General features: G+C 40.1%; 5 protein-coding genes across 7 annotated transcripts; 2 read left to right on the top strand and 3 right to left on the bottom strand.

Annotated features, from left to right (window-relative positions):
• Positions 1–2,332: 2,332 nt before the first annotated feature.
• Positions 2,333–7,035, top strand: LOC106113447 (trypsin delta/gamma). 3 transcript variants are annotated; one of them, XM_013306211.1, is made up of 6 exons: positions 2,333–2,653; positions 2,925–2,939; positions 3,032–3,179; positions 3,431–3,683; positions 3,815–3,970; positions 6,972–7,035. In XM_013306211.1, exons 1-6 carry the CDS (start codon positions 2,443–2,445, stop codon positions 6,984–6,986), a joined length of 798 nt encoding a protein of 265 aa, XP_013161665.1. In that variant the 5' UTR covers positions 2,333–2,442; the 3' UTR covers positions 6,987–7,035. The 3 variants fall into 3 exon arrangements, with proteins under 3 accessions (XP_013161665.1, XP_013161663.1, XP_013161664.1); XM_013306209.1 differs by lacking the exon at positions 6,972–7,035 and adding an exon at positions 4,280–5,671; XM_013306210.1 differs by lacking the exon at positions 6,972–7,035 and adding an exon at positions 4,237–4,490.
• Positions 7,036–7,085: 50 nt separating this feature from the next.
• Positions 7,086–7,404, bottom strand: LOC106113448 (beta-1,4-glucuronyltransferase 1-like). Its single transcript, XM_013306212.1, has one exon. It carries the CDS (start codon positions 7,334–7,336, stop codon positions 7,097–7,099), a length of 240 nt encoding a protein of 79 aa, XP_013161666.1. The 5' UTR covers positions 7,337–7,404; the 3' UTR covers positions 7,086–7,096.
• A 297-nt stretch (positions 7,405–7,701) lies between these two features.
• On the bottom strand, positions 7,702–18,285 carry LOC106113363 (uncharacterized). Its single transcript, XM_013306089.1, has 8 exons — positions 17,081–18,285; positions 15,999–16,945; positions 15,667–15,872; positions 10,622–10,751; positions 10,081–10,341; positions 8,638–8,887; positions 8,181–8,330; positions 7,702–7,949 (listed from the first exon to the last, which is right to left on the bottom strand). Exons 1-8 carry the CDS (start codon positions 17,132–17,134, stop codon positions 7,803–7,805), a joined length of 2,145 nt encoding a protein of 714 aa, XP_013161543.1. The 5' UTR covers positions 17,135–18,285; the 3' UTR covers positions 7,702–7,802.
• A 171-nt stretch (positions 18,286–18,456) lies between these two features.
• Positions 18,457–21,183, top strand: LOC106113446 (ribosomal RNA-processing protein 8). The gene is made up of 5 exons (XM_013306207.1): positions 18,457–18,638; positions 18,952–19,618; positions 19,693–19,867; positions 20,548–20,784; positions 20,950–21,183. The coding sequence occupies exons 1-5, from the start codon at positions 18,570–18,572 to the stop codon at positions 21,161–21,163; spliced, it is 1,362 nt and encodes a 453-aa protein (XP_013161661.1). The 5' UTR covers positions 18,457–18,569; the 3' UTR covers positions 21,164–21,183.
• An 82-nt stretch (positions 21,184–21,265) lies between these two features.
• mus301 (mutagen-sensitive 301) lies at positions 21,266–26,686 on the bottom strand. Its single transcript, XM_013306088.1, has 16 exons — positions 25,949–26,686; positions 25,415–25,593; positions 25,057–25,248; positions 24,780–24,861; positions 24,441–24,640; positions 24,124–24,269; positions 23,846–24,004; positions 23,592–23,761; positions 23,307–23,511; positions 22,952–23,112; positions 22,719–22,870; positions 22,537–22,632; positions 22,357–22,448; positions 22,035–22,275; positions 21,829–21,963; positions 21,266–21,705 (listed from the first exon to the last, which is right to left on the bottom strand). The coding sequence occupies exons 1-16, from the start codon at positions 26,637–26,639 to the stop codon at positions 21,631–21,633; spliced, it is 2,976 nt and encodes a 991-aa protein (XP_013161542.1). The 5' UTR covers positions 26,640–26,686; the 3' UTR covers positions 21,266–21,630.
• Positions 26,687–27,374: the final 688 nt, after the last annotated feature.

Here is a 27,374-nt window from a genome sequence, read left to right as displayed (position 1 = left end):
CGCGAGCTTATATAGCACGAAATTCGATAACAAGTAGATAACAACAGTAGAAATAATTTTAAAATGAACTGAATTATTTTACTAATGTTATAAATATAAATGTTAAGCTAGCCGACCCATTTCTGCAACAAAAGTTATTGTGTCTTTCACTGTTAAAATTTATTTAACTTTATAACATTAAGGTTTAGGTGCGTCCAAATTTAGTTCGTCAAACCGCACACCATGTAGACGGAGTTGTCGCGCGCGGTAACTACATCACTACCGCAATCTAACGTGCCACCAGAAGAATCACTGTCGGTTTTTTCGACTTCATCAGCATCATTGCAGCTATAGCCATCGACTTGCGCGCTATTGGGGTGGTTGTATTGTTGGTGAATTGACTGACGCGACGAAAACCTCAAAATAGACAACGAAAAGTGTCGTCCACTAATGCTCGTTTTACGCTAATATTTTTTTCTGGAACAACAAATCCTCCCAATACAGTAATAAAACGCTAAGGCATATGAAGCATGGGTAGAAATTGGTTCAAATAATATTTATTCACAAAGGCTTTTTTTGATATTTTTTTGTAGAAGCTGCTATTTGTAAAATTATTGAACATCTTCCTTGCTAGTGTCTGGGATCTTTTTCTCCCTATGAGATGCTTGAACACAGGGACACCCATAGTCCTGCAGGATGGTATAATGTTAGCTCGCGCAGCAAATGAACGTCTATAATTTATACGGATCTTTACTCTAGTGTTTATTAATAATTATATATGCGTAAATTTGTATTGATCAATGTTTATTATAAGATATCAGAACGGCTTTTCGGATCTCAATGAAATTTGTCGTGGGTATAGAACACATAGACTTGTTGTAGTCTGGAAGAACACATAGACTACTATTTTTTTTAATTCCGCGCAGCCGACGTCACAGACGACAGCTAGTATAATCATTTGTGTTTATTTAGGTACATGTGTAATGTGTTAGAGTATATTTGGTAGTCATAAGGATATTATATTAAATTGAAGGTTACAAGTGGCCTCGGCGGTGTGCAAAGTAAGTAGGTACGTATGTATAAGTAAGCCTTCACTTAGTATTATGTTATTTAGTATGCAGATTGCTACACCAACCAACTACTATTTCAAATGTTAGTTTTTTGCATATTGATCAGAACTTCAAGGCAGTCACATGGATATGAATTACTATAGTTATGTTATACTAGCTGTCGCCCGCGACTACGTCCGCGCGGAATTAAATAAACTTACTTAGTAGCCTATATGTTCTTCCAGACTATTTTCTTATCTATCAAAGCTATCTTTATCAATAAATTTCAGCGAAATCCCTTCAGCTGTTAAGAAAATTCCTTCTAATAAACATTCATTCATTCATTCAGCGAAACTTTCTCTATTATAATATTTGTAAGATTAATTAATAAACGCCTACTATTAAAATACAGTCAAAGATTTGTAATTACATCCACATTTTGTATATAATATTAATTTGACCAACGAAAGTAAAGGAGCAAATTAAATAAACCGTTTAACAATAATATCCTTTCTATCACTAACTTTACATTCGTTAAATACCAACATCTTGGAGATATATAAAATTAACTAATAATAATGTAAATGTTTACAATTATTGCAACGTCATTATAATTCTAAAATCTTAGCATCATTACTGATAACATAGAAGTATCTACTACCTAACAACTATAATGTGATATGTTACTGTATATGTTAGAACTACGGCCAGTACTAACATTGACTAATTTTAAATAAAAACTTGAACAATTTTTCGGTATTATACTAATAGAAACTTATAGATTCAGGCCCATCGGGGCCCTTCATCAGGGTGAGTGGGACTGGCGTTGTTTCGAGTCCGCGAAACTAGTCGGGTCCTGGCACCGGACTAACATACGTGAGTGTTTTAGCCGTTTTTATATAAGATTAATAATAATAATAATAATAATTTATTTAAAACAAAGTACACATAAAAATATACATAAGTTGTTGGAGATTGGTTATACTTTTCTTGTCATGATCAGTAGAAGTTTTTATTCCAAATTGTATATAATCCCCCATCAAGCCTTTAGTATGCTAGCCATGGTAAAATCTCTCGAACTCCACCTTTAGATTAGGATGAGCAACATTTGGGGCGCAGGTTCAACCGAGTACCGCGAAAACTTCTCCGGAAGACCCGATTTGGACTTCATCAGACCGGAAAAAAAAACAAATCAATAAAAACTAGATAAGCAACGGATTTAATATTGTGCAATCGATTCCAATAGTAAGTAGTAATTGTACGGTCAGCGTAACGTTTCACTGCGTTTTGTAATTAAATTTCAACTCAAATAGTTGATTATATTTTATATTATTTTTCTGTAAAATAGCATTTTATGCAAATTTCAATCACTTGAATGCACATCGTATATTGAACTATTAAAATCCTATTCAGAATGTCAATAGAAGCTTATAGAAGTTTTCAAGCACTGACTCTTGTATTTGCCGTTGTGGGTAACGACATAGAACTAAGCACAAGTATAGATTACTCGCAGCTGGCAAAAGAAGCTGAAAATAATAAAAATGACTTAATAGGATTTCTAAATCAAAAAACGATTCGTGATAAATATAAAGAATTGTATTCAACATTGTTAAACAACTTGATGGGTAAGATTGTTAACGATTGTTGATTGTTAGGTTAAAAATTCACCTCGATCGCAAAAATCTGTTCATTACTCGGAACACCCAACAAAAGCAATTATTACAATTTTATAAATGGTATTGGAACAGATAAAGGACAAACAGGATTATGTTAAATCTCTCAAACACCTATTAAAACAACTAGGCATTTAATTCATCAAGTTAATATTAATAAAATTAACAGGCATTCTACAAAAATCTAGCACTATATTTCTTAGAAAATCATTTATTTTTACAGGATCTCGCCGTACAGGTAAGGATTAAAATCATTTTCTGTTTTGCAAGTAAAGAAGTGCTTATTTTAATAGCTTACACATTCTTCTGTTTCCATTTGAACACACTTAGGGTCCACTCGGCGCATTGTGTCTGGGCAGAATACCTCGATTGCGGCAGTGCCGTGGCAGGTGTCGCTGCGAGAGAAAACCTATCCCATCTGCGGCGGCTCCATCATCACCGACCTATGGCTGCTCACGGCCGCGCATTGCCTCATCAAGTACCTCCGCTAAGCGCTCTCCCCTCTTCACCCAGCTTTATGAATCTATGTTACAGGAAAGCATGGTCGAAACAAAACAACTACATGCCTCCTACAGTACTTACTAACAAAGAACTTTTATAAAGTCGAACTAACAATAAAATAGATTCGAGACTATAGTTAACTAGCTTTCATATATTATATTGTGGCCGCTAAATATAATAAATAATTTGAACCCTCCTTGAAAAGATTGTCTCCTTCAATATCGTCAGGTCGCATGCTAGTGAACTGAGCGTCCGTCTGGGCTCGTCGTGGAAGACCCACGGGGGCGAGATGTACGATGTAAAGCATTGCTTCGTTCACCCGCGCTACGCCAGTAAGACGAAGAGCAACGACGTCGGCCTCGTGCGGTTGTACGCGCCTCTTCGCTTCTCGGCGCGCGTGTTGCCCATAGGACTCGTTGCCAAGGAGACCAAACTGTTAGCCGATCAACCCGCTATAGTGTCGGGATGGGGCAAACTGCGCGTAATTTATTTTCTTAAAAATAAGTTAAATTTATCTTATTTTTCATGAAGCATGTACGCTTTAGCATCCAAGAGTATATTTCATTCTCTTCGAGGTGAGATTATGTTGAAACAATGCTAACAATGTACCAGGAAGGCGGGCCCAGTGCGACATACCTCCAGTCCTCCACCATAAAGACTATCGCGATGAAGCTGTGCCGGCGCTCGGGGCTCGATAGAAAGTCAATCGATCCAGCGTCCATGTTCTGCGCTGGCTCTTTCAGCCAACCTTCGCCGGACGCCTGTCAGGTATGACATAGCCCCTCAGGTCTTGCTCAGCCATTTCGGATAATTTGTTTACTTCATAATTTAAATATGCTGTTAATAATATGCTTATAAACCCGAAAGGTATTTAAGGCTTTGAGTAATGGACCAAATAGATGCACAATAACTTCACTGGGATGTAGATAGTATGCCGAGACGGATGGCCACACAATCCCCGTTCACCTTGTCAAGTGAGGTGCAGTACGTTTATTTGACCTTCTTCAGTTAAATGTAAATTAATTAACCCTTAGGGAGATAGCGGAGGGCCAATAGTCCAAGACGGTGTGCTTATAGGAGTGGTGTCGTGGGGCCTGGGCTGCGCGCGAGGGAACTTCCCCGGAGTCTACGCTAGACTTTCCAACCCCGTTATATGGGATTGGCTGCAGAATCATTTTACGAATAAATCGATTAATGAATATAATAAATTATTGTAACTTGCAAACTTTCTTAAAACGCTTTACTGAAACATTATATTTCAAATCAGTTATATTTCACCGTTAAGGAATATACAGATTTGGTTCAACTTAACATGGGTCTTTAAACGTTGTTGCGCCTGTGAATTCTTAGCGACTGAAACTTTAGACTCAAGAATAGGTACGTGTACTTTATTAGTATTAAAATAAAATAATATTGATTAGATAGATTTCATAATAAAATTTTAATATCTCTTCGTCCACGTGAATAAACATGACTTGTAAAATACGTCTTAATCGCTAAGATTCATCAACGACGTAAAACAAATAAACTGCGAATCGAACGACACCTAACAAAATCAATACAAAAATGCAGCTATAAAAATATAACTTAATTAACAACGTTTCGAAGTTAACAGTGCAATAATGCGCTCTAATTTTTCATCAAATCAATTAAAGTAAAAACTGGCGACTTAGCACTACCACTGGAACACTTTGCACTATATTAGAAGAAGGGTCAACCCTAGTACGCAGCGTTTTGCGGCGCGGGTTCAACCGAGTTGCGCGATAGCTCCAATCGTAGCATCAGAGTTCAAGCGGCGTATAGCTCGTGGAAAAGAATGAAACTCGCTCCGAACAACATTTCAGTCGCCATGAGTTTGACCAACAAAAAATAACATTTTACTAACAACTATTATTCTTATTTTATAAGAAACGTTGAGTTTATCAATTTAATTAATTTACAATTGTAACATATTGTCGGTTTAAGTTTCACTTTTAGATGTTGAAATCTCATTGGTCGCTCTTACGTTAGTACTTTTGGTGATGACAGCTGTCTTAATCACAAAAATAAAATAAAAATTTCTGTTACAATTCTGTCATAACTTTCGAACTACGAAGGTGTACAGCTGTGCGTTATGTTCAAGTTCCATAAATAATAAGTTGAGCAAGCGTATAAATGTATTCAGTTATCTTGGCGACTCTTAACTTCACTGCGCAAAACACAATATTAGTTGTGGCGGGATGCGGGGGGCATTACGCAACGCGCACATGACCTTGGGCCGCCGAGATTATTGAAAAAACTAATAAGTGTATTAGATATAATTTTAATAAAATAATACGCGTCTCTACTAAAACTTAGGGCCAAAGATGCACTTATAGACGCGTATTCGTAATAATTACCAAACAAAATATAATATTACATAGGTGAGGATAGTATTATACCATAGATAAAATCATTGCTTGCATGTTTTTTTATTATTTTATTTAAATTAAAATTTAAAATATTTCTAAAATTAAATTCACTAAATATAACCCGACATTCAACTATATAACATTTTTAAAGCAATTAAATAGATTAACAACATATTTTTTAAAAGTTAATTTGCACTGTTAATAATATAAAATCAATGATTAACAACATAAACCAAATATCGTAACAGTTCTAACACCTCATTTCCACTGAATAGCCGAGCGACTCTATTCACGTGCGACTTGTGTTTCTATGGCATAGACTAGTGAAAAGGGGGTCTAAATCTACATAAGTCATTATTGAACAACACAAGCCTCTTCCCGTCATTTCTTTATATTATCGAGTTAGTAAAACTGTCGTGTAACCGTGGCTCCACTACCGAAACAACGACAAAAACATCTTGGGCGTCTTATTCTTTGTGAAGGAAACGGAGATATCAAGATGTTTCGTTCAGGTGTTTCGGCAGTGGGAACTGACAGTAATACTAGAATTGTTTCTGTTCAACTTGTCAGATCGTAAGCAGTGATCAATGGAAGAAGTTCCTTTATATTGTCAACTTGTGCGCTTAAACGATTCATTAATTAGGCACCACGAGAAGGAAGATCAGCGTAAAAGCAACAAGATATTAATTTCTTAACATAAATATACACTTATTTGTATAAATTCGCGTTCATGGATCACCGTATATACACCTAGTATATATAATTTAAACTAACATCGATGAAATATGGAGTATGGACAAGAGAAGTGAGCTCGGAGCGCGCCAAATAAAATGTAAACTCTGTCTCATCTGACTCGTGACGGTCGCTACAGTTCTCTTTTTAAAACATAACAAAGCATTTACTTTCGATAAGGTACATATTTATCCTATTGAAATGAAATGAATACGTTTGATTTCCAATACTTTTAACATTAATAATACTTAATCTTATTGTAACGTTTACATACATAACGAAAAACTTGAACTTTTATTATATTTGTATGACTATATTTCTATCAAATTTTGTCTATTACAGAAGTAAAGTTCATATGAAATTATCTTATCAAATATATTTACATTATCGTTAGTGCAAGTACACAAGTACGCAAGTACACAAGTACACAAGTACACAAGTACACAAGTACACAAGTACACACAAGTGAAAGTATTCGCATACTTCAATCAACGTGTTTTTTCATTTACCTAAAACTTATAATATATTTCACTAAAACACTCTTTAAGGTTAACCTCCAAACAATTATGTACTTGTCTTTAACTTTTCTCTTAACTATCACTGGGAGTCAAGTTTCACATCGTCAAAAGCATTTACAATGACCATAGATATGGCGGGACTAAGACAGACACATGGGGCCGGGCACAGTAGCAGATGCCAGCAGCAGCAAGGGCGACAGTAACAGCGGCAGAGGGCGGTGGAGGCCGGCGGAGAGCGCGCGGCCCGCCGAGGCCTAGGCCTTCCTCTGCGGGGGGCGGCGCAGCAGGTGCAGCGGGTCCGTCCTGTAGCGCGCGAACAGCTCCCGCTTGAAGGTCTCGAAGTGCTTCCTGTTCTTCTCGTTCTGCTTCTCCCGCCACAGGGGGCGCGAGCGGCGCGCCTGAAGCCCCCAGTGGATCGTGAAGATCGGCGACAGCACGCGGAACTGGTACCCGATCAGAAACATCTCGTACACCTGGACAACATGCACACACATTACTACATTTATATATTTAAGACCATTCTTGATATACAATCTTCGTACATAGGAAAAAACATTATTAACATCTATGTGAATTTAAGTTTTTAGAATTTTAAGGTATTACATATACTTATATTTCGTTTAAATTGTCTTAAAGTAATAAATTATTAAATCCTCTTTGAGTATAGACTTGTTAACTCATTACCTTATTTTTAAGACTCGCACATCAGGCACATGACATCGGTAACAAATAATTGAACCACCTTATCATATAAAAGAGGATCTTAAAAAACTCCGCTATGATATCACAAAAAAAATTGAAAAACGATCAAATTCTTAAAATTTTATTCAAAAGTTAATAAAAAAATAAATAACGGCAGTCGGACACGGGAATGCGAGGGCAACATTTATTTATATCACAGACTTGCTAAGCTTGTATGAATCGTGTGCGTATGGAGATAGAGTGGAATTCGGTTCGGCATCAGAGTCCGGTGTTCTGCGTGACCCAGTCCCGGAGCGCGGCGAGGTTCGTGAAGACGGTGGGGGAGAGCGGCAGCGCGCAGCCTCGCGCGAACGACACCACCCCGTACACAGTGCCGCGGAACACCGCAGGACCGCCGGAGTCACCCTGCACACACACACACACACACATGCACATACATCACTCAACTAATGTCATTCAGGATTCCACGAGGAAAACCACTTTCTTTGGTATCACATTATTATTCTATGACAATCCTATTTGATGCCACGACCAAATTCGTTTAATCTTGTGGCCTCAAAACCCTCCGTTTTATTCAGGAAAGAAATTTTAGGAGCACGCGATCTCTCGCCGCTGCAGACGTGCAGCAGTCTCTACCTGGCAGGAGGAGACGCCGCCGATGAGGAAGTGTCCGCCGCAGAACATGTTGTCTGTGAGGGCGTCCCCGTAGGAGAGCCGGCACAGCCAGTGCGGCACCACGGGCACCCGCGCCTCCATCATGATGCGCGGGATGCGTCGCCCGCGCGGCTGAACACGAAACATTCAATCTCTTACATGCTGTCTACTATCTTATGTGGATCTTGCAATAAGTTAAATAAACTACTCATATAACAAAATTAAGATCTTCGTCGTTAACTGCATTCCGGTCCAAACGTGACTAGTTCGCTAGTGACGTCTTGCTAGTTCAGCACTAGTACGGACTAGTAAGTTTTTATGACAGTTATCATAATCGAAAAAATACAGAAAGACAAGAGATAGAGTCAAGTATTCTATTTAAGGTGAATCGGAATATGGTATTGTATGATATAAAAGTAAAAAGTATATGGGGTCTAACAGCAGTGAGCCCCCATCCGGTGACGGTGAGCCGGACGAGGGGCACGGGCTGGCGCGGCTGCGGGAGGCGGACGGCGCGCACGGCGTTGCTGAAGACGAGGGGACGCGCCAGGCGCAGCGCGGCGATGTCGTTGTCGAAGCGCGGCCGGCCGTACTGCGCGTGCACGGTCACGTTGGCCACGCCCACGATGCGCCCGCCCGAGTCCCGCCGCGTGCTGCCCACGCGCAGCCGGATAGCGGACGCCGCGGTACTGTACAAACCGTAACAATCTAAAACCTACGGGAACTTTGAGGATTTCATATTACGGAATGCGTTATTGTTTCTTTGCATATTACCTATTCCGACTGCCTCGGTAATATTAATGGTTAGCAAGTGTACTTAATTTACAGAATTTGAACCAAGGAAAAATATTAAACTAATCCAAATTCCAATGTTTTTTGTTAAGACTTTCCTGACAAGTGAGTCCTAAAAGTACAAAGTTAATTACATAGAAAAGTTGAGTCATGATTCGTTGTATAAAAGTAGTAACAAAATGTATTTTTCTCAGTTACCGTTATAAGGCTAATATTTATTTTTATTGTGCAGCCAATATCCGCCCCGGCTTCGGCCGGGTGGCAAAGGCTATACATCTGATCTCTTTTCTGTTATATCAGCAGTACCCTGCCCGGTGACATTCCGTCGCTTATCGGTTCGACGATTTATCGGTAGCGCGTATTGTTCGTGATCGTGATATCTTCCTCCTAAACAATTTATCAGAATTATATATAGTAAGACAATTTTAATCTAAATAAAATTTCCCTGATAACGAACACATTTATTTTAAATACCGAAAAAATATCACTGCAAATAAATATTTTGAATTCCTTATTCTAAAGCAGAAGGTGGTTATTGTGACAGAACCGTACGGTTTAGATAGTTAAGTCAAAAATGGAAATTTCAGAGGTTCAATTACAATGAATTGTGTACACTAACGATCCGGAATACATAACCTACACGATGGTGTTAGCCGTATTTTGATCTGATTCATAGTTTAGCAGAATATTTGAGTCAAACAGAGGTCACTAAAAGCGACATTCATTTATAAGATTTAGATAAGGGTGTTTATCCAGTGTGACCAATAAAATGCCTTGTAACGATGACTGTCAAATATATTATAACAAACTGTTTTCATTAACTTAATTAACCTTGACGACAAACCAAGTAGAAATACAAACTATGTTATGTGAATATTTACTCAAGATAATGTTTCATCCTTATTAAAAGCGCGTCCAGTTTTTTACGCGAAGGTTGCATAAAAATGTGAAGATGCTTCCTCTTCGTTTAAAGGTAGGCAACGCATCTTAAATTGCGGATGAATTCAGCGAATTTAGTTGGCCGTTTGAGCGTCTGCCACTTTAGGATATAACAATATAGACGTCGTACAAATGTTTAAAAAAAACTTACTTTTGGACGCAGTGGGCGGCTGTCAGCACGTAGTCTGGACTAATGATGAAACCTCCACAGAAGGAGTTGCCGTTCATCACCATGGACACCTGGTAGGGGTGCCTCGTCACAGAGCTGGGTCTACCGCCGATAATCTGCCCGCTGAGCTCAGGGCAAGCTTCCTGCAGGTCTACATCTTGCAGTTCCACCTCCGTGCTCGGTTTGTCCCCCTCCTCTGCACAACATTCTCCTTCCACCGTCTCCTGAAGATCTACGATTATACTTTGTTATTAGAATCTACTTAATATGTAAAATGTTTACTGTTTTTATCTTAAGCTGCAGCAAAGTAAAAGTTCAATAATTCTTGCACAACTAGAAATCTAAGCAGACTTTATAAATAAAGGTTTCATTTCAAAACAGATATTTATCTACAGTCGAAATAAAATTTGACAAGACAACTTGGTTATTGTTGTATTGATAAACGAATCTAACGGAAACAAAACTGCGAAACGATGTTAAAAATTAGCATATCATAGGCAAAAAATGCAAACAAACGACTTACCTGCGGTAGATATGAGACAAAGGAATAGGCAGACAAGTGGCCGCAACATTGCTGGCAAAGTGCAGCTGCAGTTGACAATGGACTAACAGCAGCCGCACCGGCGACGTCGGAGGCGTCCCAATTCGCAACACTTGCACAACCACAATTGACCGCAATTGGAAATTTCTCACGCTCAATATCCACGGTCGCGACCTTTTTGTTACTGGTTCAACATAGCCTCGGAGACCTCTGACTAACTCGACAAATCTCTTTTTAATAACGATAGGTTCATTTTTTACCTTAACAAGTTCCTTGTTTAATAAAGTGGCAAACGAGCTAGCGGCCACCATATTCCCCCTTACGCTACCCTGCTAATTCGCCGTGCGCATTCATGATAAGAAAAGGATAGGTAGAAGAAGCGGACAAAAATCAGCCTCCGGCATGCACTTTCGTACGAAGAAATGCGGAGTAACTTCCAATTCAAGTCTGTTTTTTGTGTGGTCGTAGTATTTCATCGGTCGAGCCTGCCCATTAGTGCAATAGATGTTGTTATTGCGGGCTTTGCCATTGTTAGTAATTAAAATTAGATGGTGTTCATTTCTTAAGTAAAATCCCTGAAGAGGTAAAGGTTTACAAGTAGTAAAATTAATCTATGCCCAGTAGTCATTAAAAAGTGTGATAACAGCCGTGTCCAGGAGCGGAGCCATGAGTCATCGACCTTCACCCGTTGAAAGATTTGACAGTACAAAGTACAAACTCTGAGCGAGTTAACTCATATATTATGTTTGTCGACGAATCAATCATCATCGTTGCAAGATTAATAATTTACTTACGTCATATATTTTATAAATAAACCGTATCGTATTCTATTTAAATAGTTACACTACAACAAACAACGTGATATGAAAGTAAATGAAGTCGGCTAAAAATATGAAAAATTGTTTTATATCCTATATTTTTGTATTAGTGTTCCTCGTTCCAGTTAAATATATTTTATGTTATTTGCAGCAAATATTAAGGTATGAATATATTTCCATTTCCGCTAACGCTTATAACTCGACAGCGGCACAAGGTAAAGTTTTATATTCAATTTTATTGAACATAAATCGCGACAACTGTGTCAATAACAATACTTTACGAGCGTCGCCGTATTGTAGAGTTTCTCGACCGCGCGCAGCCACCGCTGTCGGCGAGCGAGAAAATTCTACCGTCAGAGACACTGGGCGTTTTGAAACGCGCGTTTTAATAGTACCAAACATACACATACATCTGACGTGTTATCATCTGTAGGGAAGTTGTATGAAATTCGATAGTTCTGAAAATGCGCGTTTGTATCACCCGTTCTAGCCAGGTCTCCCTTCGGAGCCGAGCTTATTTGTAGCGATAATTCTTTTTACTGTCCGATAAAATGTTTTTGATCTCCGTTTGACCCATTTCAAAGGAATTTATGTTCCGGTCGAATTGTGCTATACGGATTCGAAAATCTTAAACTAGTTTACGATAATAATTAAAATAGTATTGTCAAATATAATCAGTAATGACTTCACTGACAAAATTTAATTTCGTTGACTGCAAAAATTAAACAAATTATAAAAACATTAATTATAAAATTATAAAAACTGTGCAAATACTGTGAGCTTAAATTTCTTATTCATAAAGATATGCAAACGTTGTTAAGTTTGACAACAATGGGAACAGGAATAATGAAGATCTTAGGATTAGATGAATATTTTGCCGGCTCTTTTCCTCTGTCCTTAATTTAAATTGTAAATTCTCAAAAATCACTTAAACTTTGCTGCCAACAGTCGCTAATGTTGCCCTCCGAGCTGACTATTGTATTGCTCGAGATTATCAACAACTGCGATTGTACCAAGTTTTAACCTAACCTCTAAAAAGTTGTAGATTTCAAAAAATAAGTTATTTCATTTATTTACTTTTAAACTTTGTTTTACTGACAAAATTAACAGCTAATGTTTTAACTCGTCCCTGACTGAATAATATATTCCAAATTATAGTATACCTATACTATAAATATTTGGCAAATGCTTTGGTTTCGGAAAACTTCACAGAGAATAAGAAATATCTACATTAATAATATTAGTAATACACAACACGATTGTCGGATATCTAATTACAAGACATCGCGGTGTCAGCATAAAAATAACCCGCGTGCCGAGTGCTGCTGCCGAACCGAGCTGAGTTCACTGCTGCCTGGGTTACGGTTATTTATGTGACCGCGGCCAACGGCAGCGCAGACGGCAGCGGCTGTGCCATCGTCCACTAGCACCACTTGATCTGCCCCAACATTTCGAACGAATTCATATTATTTTGCAAATATAATAAATACACTCTCCTATTTAGTTTAATTTTAATAATAATAACGTAACCTAACCTATCTTCAATTTAACTATGTACTACTGTATTTCTTTTCGACTAACCGTGAGTTTCTGATACCATAATGTTACTTTTCTCTGTTTTATCAAAGTTGAAAGACAGGGATGACGATATGTTTTATACAAATATTTTAATATCATCACCCCACCTTAACGTTTATTATTCGTTGCTATTTGTTTTAGCTATAAAAAGTTGCTGCAGAAAACCTAACATCCACAATTATTTAGGAAAGTGATTAAGAAACGGAAATCATCATTCCTTTATGAATTTAAAATGAATATTTGAAATATAACGCTCCGTTTCTAAAGTTTATTCTAATTGAAGTGTCAGTTCTATTTTTGAACATTTTACGAGAATACCTTGATCATGGTGTGAGCCTTTAAAGTTGTTTTTATTTAAAAACATTGATAATATTCCTTCTTGTTTACATGGCAATCGAAAGTTATTTCGGACGTTTCCTTATATACACTGGTGATCATAGGAACATCGCAAATTGATTTTGTTACAATTGTATATACATAAGATGTGGATAGAATTCGTGTACAAAAATAGGTTCTCAGCTATAAAAAAACTATTTCGTGCTTAATAATGTTTTATCCATGTGGTATATCAAAATATATAAAACAGATATAGCATTGCAGCGTGGTGTATGGAAGATTGCCAGGAGGTGGTTTGGCAGAGACGGCGCGTATTCATCAAGTCAAGTACCCGCGACGCGCCACCACCCGGTAAAGTATTAAACCTCTGATTCCTGGGTCTTACTGCCTCACTCAGAGACGTTTGATGACTATTTAAAAAGTTCCTTAGTAGTCGTTAAAAGTTATGAGGGTTATAAGAGTTACTCACATTTAGTTATGTACAGTTATAACTATCTAGTACGGTCACACACCTCCATAAAAGATTAAAACTTGAAAAAAATTAAATCGACGAAAACGTTTATAACATTGAAACATAAATAAGCATGAATTTATGTTGTCCGCATCGAATATATTTGACGTGACAGGATCAAAATTAAAGTCATTAATCCAATAGCATTTCAATATCGGGAGCGAGGGACGCCGGGGATATAAATTGACGCGTGGCCCATTATCAAGCGAGAGGCACAAGCATTATGTATTGCAGCGGACACATTGCCAACGTTTTTAACAACCTAAGCCTCAAGCCGGACTTCCACTGGAAATTGGGAACGGATAATGAATAAAAGGTATCACGTATCACAGTTATAAATTTTCGATTAATTAGATAATTAAAAGTCTGTGTTTATAGTCAAATCCAGATAAAGTCTTACACTAATGACTGAGACTTCCCTGAAAAAATAAAATTAGAAAAAAATATATTTTTTAGTTTTGATTAAAAAGTTATTGGAACAAAAAATACATCTTCGTACTCCATGTAACAATTGCTTGTTTAAATTTTAATTAAAATAACAAATGTATTTATTATTAATAAGTTAGTTTCTAATCCACATATAATACTAAGACGCGTCCGGTAATAAAACTAATCTGTTACAGTCTTTACCACTCGAATGTACACGTTCTGAGAAATGTTTCCCAAACATTGACGTCAAAGTTAAATATTTAATACTACGTAGCACAAATAGTTTAGCTCAAATTAATTACAACACGGTTAATACGAATCCGTGTTTAACATTAAAAATATCACAATTGGAACCTGATAATGTTTTAAACTAGCAGCCGCCCACTACTTCGTCAGTGTAGTATTTAAAAAAATAATCAGGAGTAGCTAACTTACAGTAAATTTTACGTCAAAATCGGGCCAATAAATACGGATATGCATACAGACAGACAGAGTTTTTGTTATAGGTAAGTGGAATACATGATGTTCGCGTAATACACTTCCTTTTATATTACGTAGACACTCAAAGTTTAAAATTAAGAGAATTTATCAGTTTGTTACAAAAGTTTCTTAATAGCTGCTATAAAGTGGATCGTTTTGAATGTATAAAAGTCATTTGCAAGCCGTATCTTGTCGGCGAAGTATTTTTACCGCAGCAGGCCGGGGCAGCGTCCACGTTCTCGTGTCCTACATTATCGCCAAATTATTTTTGCAGTCGTTTAAAAATAATTTGGCGACATTAACATTGCCGAGTTAGATATTAAATATAAGCATTAAGAAATCTGTAGGCAATGACGTTGTCGTTGCTCCAGACGACGACAAAAATCCTGTGGGACCTCCTCGCCCAATGTTTAATTTTTTCAAATATTTCGGTTGCACGGAACTTTTAGGTATGGCGGGTAAAGGGGTGCGGGGGAAGGACGCGGTGACAGGTGCCGTTACGCCCTAGGCATAATCTGGTGCCGAAAGACACCGACCATAGTGACGTTCTCTCGGGTTACATAACGGCAGCCGGCGGTGAGGTAAGCGCCCGCTCGGGGGCGACTGGCGACGCGGCTGGACCGTCGCCAGGAAATGCCATCGTGTTGTTTACTTTCGTTCCTCCTCATTACGCACGTGTTACAAGACACAAATGTACCTTTGTTAATTGTTATAGCTATGGAAGATAATTTGCTTTCGAGGGATTTGTAGAAATCAAATGAGCTACATAATATTTTAATGTTTTCAGATCTTTAGATAGAAAGAGAAGAACGAGGCCCACCGGTGGTCCTACAATGAACTCAAGTATACTCAGTTTCACGACAAGCGAGATTAATGAAGTGAGAAAGCGAGAGAGAGGAGAAGGTAGTGTAGGGTACAAGGTACCTGCGTGTTCCTGGTGAAGCCGTAGCCGAGGAAGCGCTCGTCGTGCGCGGGCACGGCGTCCGCCGCCACATAGAACGGCTCGTACAGCAGCTCGAAGTTGGTCACATCATGGCTGACGTGCGCCTCCGAGGACTCGTTGCCGCCGCTCGCCTCCCACCTGCCGTCACCACACCACTACCTTAGCAGGGTCCAGATATACAAGCTGCAACGCTCTTCCACTGATTCTTTCCGACTAAAGTTACCGCATTATATTGCGTAACATGGAAGATCTCTAGTCACTCACCTGGAAAAATTTGAAGCGTACTGATTGTAAATGAACACTTTCCTATGAAAAGGTATCGCCAATTTATTCTTCGATAAGCGCAGCAATTCCGACTTGTTCGCCGGAAACTCCGCGACTCTCTTGTCCAGTTCGTACGTGGGCACGACGTACGCGCACAGCGGGCACCTGGGCGCCTTCGCCAGAAACGTATCTAGAGCCTCCGCCATGCCCTTGGAGGGCACAATGTCGACGTCGACCAGGAACACGTACGGCGTGTGGCAGTTCCTTCTCGCCAGGTTTCTCAGGTGGTTCTGGGGATAGGGATGGCGCGCTCGCCACGCCACCGTGTCCGCGCGGCGCTCCGCAGGCGGGAGTGGCTTCGCATCGCAGTCCCTCGCCCAGGAGGGGACGGCGCCCTGCGTGCCCGGCCTCTCGGCGGGCGTCGCCGCGTGGAGCACTAGCCGGCCGTAAATCTCCGGCCGACATCGGAAGAGCCACGTCGCGAACGCTCGGAGGAGTCTTAGTTCGTCTCCGGCCACGAAGACCGCCACAGACATCGGCCCGGACCAGTGCGCCGCTATCCTCATCAGCTCGTGCAGCCTCTCTATGGAGCTCTGCGTCGCCAGGCACACGCGCCTGTTGGCGGACACCTCGGCATACATGTCTCCGAGGGTGGCGTAGTCGAAGAGCCTGTAGGAGCGCGAGCCGTCCCAGCGGCCGAGGCGCAGGTCGAGGCGGGCGATGGGGTCGTCGTCGGCGGCGGCGCTGGGCGCGGTGTCGAGACAGGGCTCGCAGGCCGGCTCGGTGGGCGGCGGGGAGTGCGCGGTGGGCGCGGTGGGCGCGGGGTGCGAGGTGGGCCCGCTCTGGGCGCACGAGGGCTGCAACAGCCATATGTTAGCGGCCGCGTTGTATAACACCAGCGCGACGGCGACCACGCTGATGAAGCACCACTGGCAGCGCCAACGCCACTGAAACCGTCCCATGATATTTTAAAGTTAAGGAACAAATCGATAGGAAATTAAATGTAACGTATGAAAACCACACAGAGTCCTAGCAATTTTTCCATGATAATAAACTAAATGTGAGCACTAAGGGATACTCACGATCTTGTCTCTCCGGGACCGCGCCATCGCTCGCTGCAGAGTAATGTAGCGCATCTCATTCGATTGTTATTTCAGCATACTAACACTTTTCATACTGAAAGATACTCATCTGGAAGCGACACAATAACTATTTAAAACTATAACGGAAATTTGTCACATGTGACATCCCGCTCACTAGACGCAGGATACGAGCGGGAAGTATGAGAACGAGGTATACTCATTCTTCCCGCTTATCTGTTTGACCTTTAGATCCAAAAGAAAGGAGGGAGTTAATTTTTCAATTCTGTTTTTAATTTAAGCTTTACAAATATAGCTTTTTCTTACGGCGAGTCCCCACTGTCGTTGTATCTGTGTAACGAAAATGTTCCTCTCACTCCCTCTAAATAATAACAAGGTTTGTTCGTTTCAAAGATTTGTATCAACTCACCTGGAACTGTTTAAAATTGCGAGAATTTCCTAAAATATTACACTCAAATCAACTTCACGGGCAATAATTGTTCACTTTATTTTAATCCATGGTAGTCATTGAATAAACATTAATGTGCTGTTTTATTACAAATACTTTAAAACTTTTAGATAAATCTTCATTTCATTTATTCTTATTAGTATTATGTACAAGTTACATTACATTTTAGGTTATAACACTATAAAACCTCGCGAGACACGAAATCAATTAATAAATTGTCGTAATGTACATTTCAACTGTGCGAAAATAAACTTTAACGAAGACTTTAAGTTATTATTATATCCTTTTAATAAATTCTGAAGAAATAACTGCATTAAACACTAATAATAATAAAAATATATGGGAGTCGAGACCTAAAGTCTATTGCGCATGTCCGAAGGTCGGGCATGCGTGATACGCCCCCAGAACTTTACTGCAATCACCCATACCTAGTTAATCAAGCGTACATCAGCTATTGTCCAAATATCTCGCTATCAAAATAATAATGGCGTGTTCTGAAAAACGGGAAAATACGCCATGCCCACAGGCATATGTGCGTTTATGTTAAAACAATTCACCGAGTACGCGCCTCGGTTAACTTTATTATTAAGAGGTAGGAAGCGAAATGAAAAAAATGTAAGATTCTTTTGACTCCCACATTCTGATGTGATCTTGGTGGAGCCACCTCCTACTTCCAAGAGATACTGCCTACTCTACCAGCGTCAATTTAAATATCTCGTTTGTAAATGCATTCACGGACATCCCATACGTATTTCCAGTATGATTCTTTTTATATTTTCTTCTCACACCAAAATAAGATAAACTCCTTTTTGGAGAAGATTCTTTTTATAGCAAAACACATAGCAACACCATACAGATAGTTTCAGAACGTGCATTATTGGAATGGCAACAAATCTATCAAACACGAACGTCAATGTCATGTCAAATTGTCAATGTCATTTGAATTGCCCGCATGTTTATGCATGTTTTTTATTTTATAAAATTGCTTTTTTCTGAAATGATTTGTTAAAAAAGTACAAGAAAATGTTTAAAGTGCCAGATTGGGAAGAAGATACCAAAAAACCTAGCCTTAGCTATGTAAATAATATAAAGGTAAATTAATTCTTTCACGTAAAATTATCATTTGAAAATACTAAAGAAATAAATGAAATAAATCGAAACTAAATTTTCACAATACTTAAAAACCATAACCATGTGGATAAATAATTATTGTAGTAGTTTGCAAAAAATCTACAGGTACTTAACTTAAAATTCCCCAATTGGTAATACTCAACCAATGGAATGTGTATGCTAAATTTATTACAATTTTTTTACAGTTAATGTAAAACATAATATGGTGGCATATACTGAACATATGTTTTAATAGCAGGCACTTTGTATAAGTAGACTTAATTTCACTTTTCAGAAACAGAAAAGGACCAAGAAAAAGAAAGTAGAAGTTAGCAAAAACGATGCCCCCGCAAAGATTACTGTAGAGAATAAAGTTGTAAAAAATGCAGACTTACTTCCAAATGGTAATAATAAAACAGAAACCATTAAAATTAAAAGCAATATTCATGATAAACACACTTTGGGAAACAAACTAAATAAGAAGAAGAAAAAGCAAATAAAAACAAATAAATTGTCTCAATCAATTAAAAACATTGAAATGACTGTACAAAATTGTAATACTGAGAACAAAAAGAAAAATAAACTCACAAAAAAGAAGAAACCTTCTGAATCAGATAATGTTGATGAAATGCAAATAAAAAATGGTGACGATGACAAATTAGATGAAATTCTGCTTGATGCACGGAAAAGGAAATTTAATGATAAGTTTAATAATGAAGACAGTGAAGAAATAATGTTCAGTCAAGAAACAAGTAAAAAAACAAAGCCAGAAAATACCCAAAATTCTACAACTAAAAAGGTCATAAATGGTGTTCATACAATATCCAAACCTAATCAAGTTAATAGAACATTTAACAAAAAGAAAGAAATCATAAAATCAATGTTAAACAAAGCCAGTCAAAGAAATCACATAGAAGTCAACGGGAACCAGCTCCGGGAAAGAATGCTGAATAGACTCAAAGGTATTTAGAATACAAATAGACTAAGTTTTAACATAGTATTTGGCTACTGGTTCTTAATAGTTCATGTGTTTCAGCTGCCCAGTTCAGATATTTGAATGAGAAGTTGTACACATCAAGTGGAGGGGAAGCTCAGAGCCTGTTCCAAGAGGACCCTCTGGCCTTCCACACATACCACCAGGGCTACCAGCAGCAGGTCAAGAAGTGGCCTGTCAAACCGCTCGATGTTATTGTAAAGAAAATACTTGAAATGTAAGCTCTTAATTAATCATAATGATGTGTTAAACTATTGAAATAGGTATAAGAAACAAAGAGGGTTGTCAGGCACACAACAAATGGTAATCTGTAGTCTCTGCTTAACCCTGGGTTACAAGCGTGAGTTATTTCAAATAGGTTAGTGTTGTTTTAAATAGATGCCTTTCAGGAATTGTTAAAACAATTTAGAGTGTGGTAACAAGACAACCACAGCTGTAGATTTTAAAAAAGAGCGTCGGTGGCTCAGGGGTCAAGCACTTGACTTGCAATCTGCAGGTCCTGGGTTCGAATCCCACCATGTACCAATGTGTTTTTACTATTTACATATACATATACATATCCAACGTTCTTACGGTGAAGGAAAACATCGTGATGCAACCTACATGTATCTGAGAAGAAATTCAAAGATATGTGTGAAGTCAACCAACCCGCACTGGGCCAGTGTGCTTGACTATGACTAATTACCCTTAACTTGGGGAGGCTTCGAACCCCTCGGTTAGTTAGGTTAATGTGGTTGCCAATAGTGAAATCAAATTTGTATGGATTTGACAATTACTTTAGATATGTGACATATATTGATATTTCGCTTATAGAATGTGGAATATAGATATGGGTAGGGGGGTGTATGGGGATGCGGGAGGAGGGTACTTGATATATTGTAGATTGTATGTTTGCAGGCCTAAGAGTCACTTGGTAGCGGACATGGGGTGCGGTGAGGCTGCACTGTGTGCGCGGGTGCCGCAGCGCGTGCGCTCCTTCGACCTGGTGGCGGCGCACGAGGGCGTGGAGGCGTGCGACATGGCGCACACGCCCCTGCCTGCCGCCAGTGTCGATGTGGCGGTCTACTGCCTCGCACTCATGGGCACCGACCTCACGCAGTACCTGCTCGAAGCCAACAGGGTACTGAAAGTCGGGTGAGTTGTGCTGCTTTTTACTAGCTGTCGCCTGTGTCTTCGTCCGCGCGAAGTCAAAAAAAAAGACTTTAACCAAATTTCTGTTTAGCAGTACTGGAGATACATTCTAACAAGTAATCCATCCATCCATTCGCATTTATAATATCAGTAAGATATATTGTGCAGGGGTCACCTGCTGATCGCGGAGGTGGAGAGCAGGTTCGAGGAGGCGGAGGGGTTCGCGCGGGAGGTGCAGCGGCTGGGGTTCAAGCTGCGCGAGCTGGACAAGCAGCACCAGGTGTTCTTCTTCTTCCACTTCAGCAAGGTGCAGCAGCCGCCGGTCAAGAAGTCCAAGCTGCCGCACCTCACCCTCAAACCTTGCTTGTATAAGAAAAGATGAAATAAAATATTATCATGTTACATCAGGTTTTTTTACGAATCCCTACACTAAAATGATTTCCTTTCCAACCAGTAATATTTACATTTACATGAAAAAGGATACATATATACATTCAGTGCACACCGGTAGAACACAATTTTATTAGTTAGCTGTGGCTGTACTTTGCCGGGAGTAAATAACTTCTTATAGGAATAAATGGACACTTATTTTTATAATACATTTATTTCATCATATTTTGACCTTAAGAAAATACATCTCACTTTAGTGTTATGATTACATACAAAATAATGGATTTTTGAAATTCATTTAATGTGTTTTAATATGTTATCACATCGAGTGCCATCACCACGTCCCAAGAGTTACCAAGTTAAAATGATGCGGGGCACTGAATCAACTCAACATTTAATTAATAACTATATAATTTGTACTATACAATTCAAATTAGTAACTATAAAATAATATAATTATCAACTAGTCTTCAACTCGTCCATGACTTCCTCCGCCTCAGCGCGCAAATTCTCCACCTTCTCTATCAGCATCATCTGACAAATTAACATCTCATCAGATATGTCACGTTACAAATTATTTGAATGCCTATAATTTTGTTTTGTATGCGGCGCCACCTGGCGTTCATAAGACAGCATAAAAATAGATGCGTGTGGTACCCTGGCCGCGCTGATGAGGTGCGTGGCGGCGGTGCGGGACAGGTGCTCGATGCGAGAGACCAGCTCCTCGGCGCTGGACTTGGCCAGCTCCTCCACGCGCTTGTAGCCCGCCCGCAGCAGCTGCCTCGCCCGCGCCTACACGACACTACTGGTTATACGAGATGGAGTCAACAAGTTGTGTCTATATGTATATATATATAAATCACCTTCCGCACGTTAGGCAGCTCCATGAACTGCTGCAGCTGAGGCGCGGCGCAGTGCTGCAGGCGCGGAGCCAGCTCCGCCAGCAGCGCTCTCCACGCCCACACCGCCCCGCCCCCACTGCCCTTAGGCCCGCCCCCACCGCCCTCCGCCTCGCAGAGCGCCTCGCACAGGCGCGCGCAGCACGAACTCTGCGCGGTGGCCGCCTGCAGCGCCGCCTGCACCGCGCCACGCGACACACAGTACCTGACAACCATCACATTAAGAAATATGATCATTTGTTTATGATTAACCCTTTTAATAAGTATACATTTACTCAGTACGTACTTATCGGCTACCTCCGCGAACGGCACCTGCTTCCACAGATCGTACAGCATCATCGCCACGTAGAACCGGTTCAGAACCTGCTCCGGTACGTCCTGCGTGGATTTCATTAATAGTGTGGATGTAGATTTAATTTTGACACTAAATTGGTAGCAACAAACACGAGCGAGTAGAAATACTTACAGTGATGGGCTTGCCGGTGATCATTTTGACTGCGACCTTGTCGGTGATGGCCAGCGCCCGCGCCACGCGCACGCCCTCCGCCCCCAGCTTGGTGTACTGCACACCGACATATCCGGACATCATAAAATACAAGCGATTGTATCAAAGTGAGCAATGACCAGTATGTATGTATGTATCGTGACCAGGTTGTGGTAGTGCCTGTAGTCGGGGCGCAGCGCGGGCTCGTGCGGCGCCACCAGGTACAGCAGGTGCAGCGCGCCCCCCAGCACCACGCCCTCCCCGGCCGTCTCCAGGTCAGACAGGAACTGCCGCGCCATACCCAACTCCATACATCCTGCAGACAACCACATCACCACCCTCTCGTCGCACAAATCTCTTGAAATATTCAGATAGTGATAGAACTAATTGTTAGTACCGATGATGGCGGCCCTGCCGAGCTTGCTGACCGCCAGCTCGGTGTCCTCGTGGATGGGGCGGGTGTCATCGTGCGCTCCGCCCCGCCCCCCGCGCACCTCCAGCGCCCCGCCCCGCACCAGCGACCTGATGCCCGCGTCGCAGCACTCCTCCAAATCTATACTGGAAAGATATGACCGCAATCATTTTAAATGCCGTTATGCAAATAAACACTAAAGAAATTTCGTCCATACAAAAAAATTATTGTTTCGAAAAACGTCATCTCGTGAAATATTAGGTAACCAAAATAACTTTGCGTGTTCTTTTTTGTTTATAAAATAAAAAGTGTGACGTAATGTACTTGTGATGATACCGACGTGTCCCTGTGCGTGACGGCGAGCAGGCTGTGGCGCAGCAGGCGGACCAGGTCGGCGCGGCGCGGGGCCAGCCGCAGCGCGGCGCCGCTCAGCAGCAGCGCCGGCACCGCCCCGCACAGCACGCTGCGCGCCCCCGGCATGCGCCCGCCCACCACGCCCCGCACCCACGACCACTCCCGCTCGCCGCAGATCAGTATGCTCTCACCTACGACGACACGCACACACATTCATCATAAAATAGTTGATTTGATAAAGTGAGCAGTGAGCGCACTGAATAGCACTGACCGGCGTCGGAGACCCCCGCCCGGCCCGCGCGCCCCGCCATCTGTCGGTAGGCGGGCAGCGTGAGGGGGGCGCGGCCGAGGCGGGGCGCGCGCACTATGACGCGCCGCGCCGGCAGGTTCACCCCGGCCGCCAGCGTCGACGTGCAGCACAACACTGAGATCACCCCGCTCCTGGTTCAACGTTCAACGATCGGTTACATTATACGACCTACGTTAACTTTTACAGGTCATAACGGAGAGACGAGTCGTTTCAACCTGAAAGCGTTTTCGAGCAGGCTCCTCTCGTCGCTGGAGAGTCCGGCGTGGTGGTAGGCGAGGCCGCAGCGCGCCGCCGCAGCCAGCGGGCCCGCGCCCTCGCCCGCCAGCGCCCGCGCCAGCTCCGCACGCTCCGACACGCGGTGCGACAACATCTCCCTGCACAACCAACCCACACACTCAACCTTCGCAAAAAGATAGAGTTCTCCAAAACTGACATTCATAAGATTACTTTATCTTAAATGAAACAAGAATGTTAGTAAATAATGTGTGCTCACTTCCTCTGCATCTTGCAGAGCAGCATGGCGACGCTCTCGGCGTTGTGCTGTGTGGGACAGAAGATCAGGCAGCTGGCGGCGGGCACCACCTCCGCCACCAGCCCGCCCAGCCGGTCCGGGTCCAGCCGCGACGCCGCACTTGTGTACTGCACGCATACACAACACTCATTATACTCTACACTCAGAGACGTTGATTGGTATCCAAGAGAGCCTCTTAACATAACAGTATGAATCCATCTAACAGAATTAATATTGAAAATAATATTTCAAGCCTAGATACAATAGCCAATAAATAATGTCAAAGTAGACATTCTCACATCATAATGAAGCTGCCTCTCGGGTACAGTCTCCATGCCCGCAGGTCCCCACACGATCCTATGCAGCATATCCCCGATCTTGACATACTCGGTCAGCTCCACGGGGCGGAACTCTCGCTGGTACACCGCAGCCTCCAGGAATTCCGCTATCTCCTCCAGGTTGCCTATAGTCGCACTCATGCCTACTATTTGGATGTTACCTAGAGAAATAAAGTTTTTTTTTTATCTAAATTCATTAATGTGATGCTACATATAATATAGCCCTCTTTTTTCTATATCAAATTGATAAAGTAAATACAGTCAGACTTATAATAGAAGTAATTTATGATGAAAACTTACGATTTGCAAACTTAACAATTGTCAATAAAGACTCTAATGTGGCGCCGCGACCTTCCTCTCCTATCAGATGCAGTTCATCCACCTACATACAAATTACATACATCAGTGTCGGATAAAAGCACTGTGAAGTTATTAAAATAGTAACATTTAGAATACATTCATCACTTTATTTATCCACAAAATTATTGATTTGTAACATATGTTTTTTACATCTATCTTTAGTTTGAACTTAAATGAACTAGATTTAAAATAATATAAATTACATCACTGTACTTACCACAATTAGACCAATTTCATGTAATCTATCCAACTCAATAAGACTTCTTACTAAAGCTAAGCCTTTTTCAATTGTAGCTATATAAATGCTGTTCTTTGCTCTGCGTTTCTTTGGTGGTATATGGCCCTTACCCGCTGCATATTCCTCTACTAAAAAATTTAATTGAAGCGCAAATGGTGATAAAGACCATATCTGAAATGACAAATAACTTTTGAGCAAAGTAGTCAACTTATTTCTATAGGTGATTGTGCTATATTTCATCCTGATTTGTTCAGTCATCATAGAGTTAAAAAGTAATGGACATCCATACACTCATATTCAAACTTTTGCATTTTTAGTAAGATAAGCAATAAATAACCTTTTCTTGTACAATAGCAACAAATGGCAAAATAAAGAGCACATTGTGTTTTCTATTAATAACTTCCCGTAACATTAGAATTTCCGCTACAAGTGTTTTGCCTCCACTTGTTGGCAACGCATAAATCAAATTGTTTCGATTCTGAATGGCGTCTAAGTTTAGACATTCCTCCTGCCAATCTGTAACACAAACATACAAGTTGTGCATCCATCTTGACCTAAATACTATAATTATTGCGGTAAAGCTCAGCTGTTACATTTTATTTACAGAAGTAACGTAATAAGAGAATTATTTGTTAGAAATCTTGTTTAAACTATATTTTATAAAAATTATGATATGGCATGTGCAATAATAGATCAATTTTAATAAAGATAGTGACAATACCGTAGAAAATGATTATGGAGTAGAGGTTATTGATATTTCTGCATTCTGTCTAAGAGCTTTCATAGCTCCATTTTATAGGTAGTTATTAAATGAAAACTATCTAAAGCACAATTGTCTTCATAAAGGTATTTTTAGTAACAATTTACTTACCATATAATTTTTCTATATTTCTATATGTTTTAAATAGACCTTTAACAACCATAGGCAACTGATAGAAATGTTCTTTAAATACTTCATTATTTTTAGATTTACTATTAGATTCCGATTGTGTAAAGTGGTCAGGAATATCCAAGAGGAAAGAGTCTTTTGTTTCAAAACAGTTGTCTATATCTTTGATAATGCTAATTGATTGATTTATCGCTTCAAATCCCTCTGCAATTTCATCTCTGAAATGTTTTTCTACTATTGCTTCATTACATAAATTATTTTGACTAACTTCGTCTTCCAATTTTGATGTAAACAATTCATCAGACACATCACCCTTACATAGATTTTGGTTTTGTGGATTTTTTACATTATGAGAAAAAGGTGTAAAGCTTTTAATCTCTTCCCCAAAACATGATTCTGTGATATCGGATTGACAATTTATGTCGTCGCTAGTATTATTTCCTGAATCACTTAAATATTCTACTTGATTGCAAGGCAACGGTGGCGAATCACAACAATCTGCAGTGACAGTAAGCCCTTTAGTAATATTTAATTGAGGCCGTATAAAGTCCGCAAATAAATCATTTTTATTATTCACTTCGCTTAAAATTCTTCTAGTCCCCAGTCGCCGCCTTTTTGGAGTTGACGTTGAATTACATGTAGAATTAGCGTCATTATTTTTTTTAGAGTTCATTTTTAACTTACTATTTACTACATAACATCACATTTATATAAAAAAAGTTATTCGCATCATATAAAACAAATTGCTAAATGTTTTGGTTTTCGATAAAATATAACATCAAATTTCAAATAAACAGAACCTTGACTAGCTGTCAATGTCAAAATTGACAACAGCAGACGTTTAGAAATTTCATCATCATCATCATCAGCTCACTATACGTCCCCACCGAGGGGTTCGGAGCCTAATTTAGAAATTTGCTTTTTACAAAAATCACAAAACGAATTTCTTACACGTAAATTTTTTTTATACTATCAAAGAGAACACACATGCATCAGACTAAATTTCGAATTGCTAACTTAAATTACTGTATAGGAAAGTGTATTGGGTACATATGGCATTAGTACAGAACTCTCTTCGTTCGCCTTGTCTATCAAAAGTGGTGCCTTAGAAGGGCTCGCGATGATTTCAATCTTACTATCTTATTTCTTATTTTATAATATTGAATGTTTAGATGAATGGATGAGTGGACGGACAGATGGATGTTTGTTTGAAGGTATCTCAATCATGGCTGTATGGATATCCATGAAAATTGGCATGGATGTAGAACATATAGGCTACTAATACACGTTCTGTGTTAATTCCGCACGGACGGAGTCGCAAGCGAGAGCTAGTCTTGTTATATTTAGTAAAATATAAAAAGAATAGAATATCTTTTAACTTCACCGGTCAAGACGGCACATTCGTGCA

Source organism: Papilio xuthus, unplaced genomic scaffold (genome assembly GCF_000836235.2).
Source record: "Papilio xuthus unplaced genomic scaffold, Pxut_1.1 DF828258.1, whole genome shotgun sequence".
In the NCBI taxonomy this organism is placed as follows: domain Eukaryota; kingdom Metazoa; phylum Arthropoda; class Insecta; order Lepidoptera; family Papilionidae; genus Papilio; species Papilio xuthus.
This window is presented reverse-complemented; position numbering and strand designations above follow the sequence as displayed.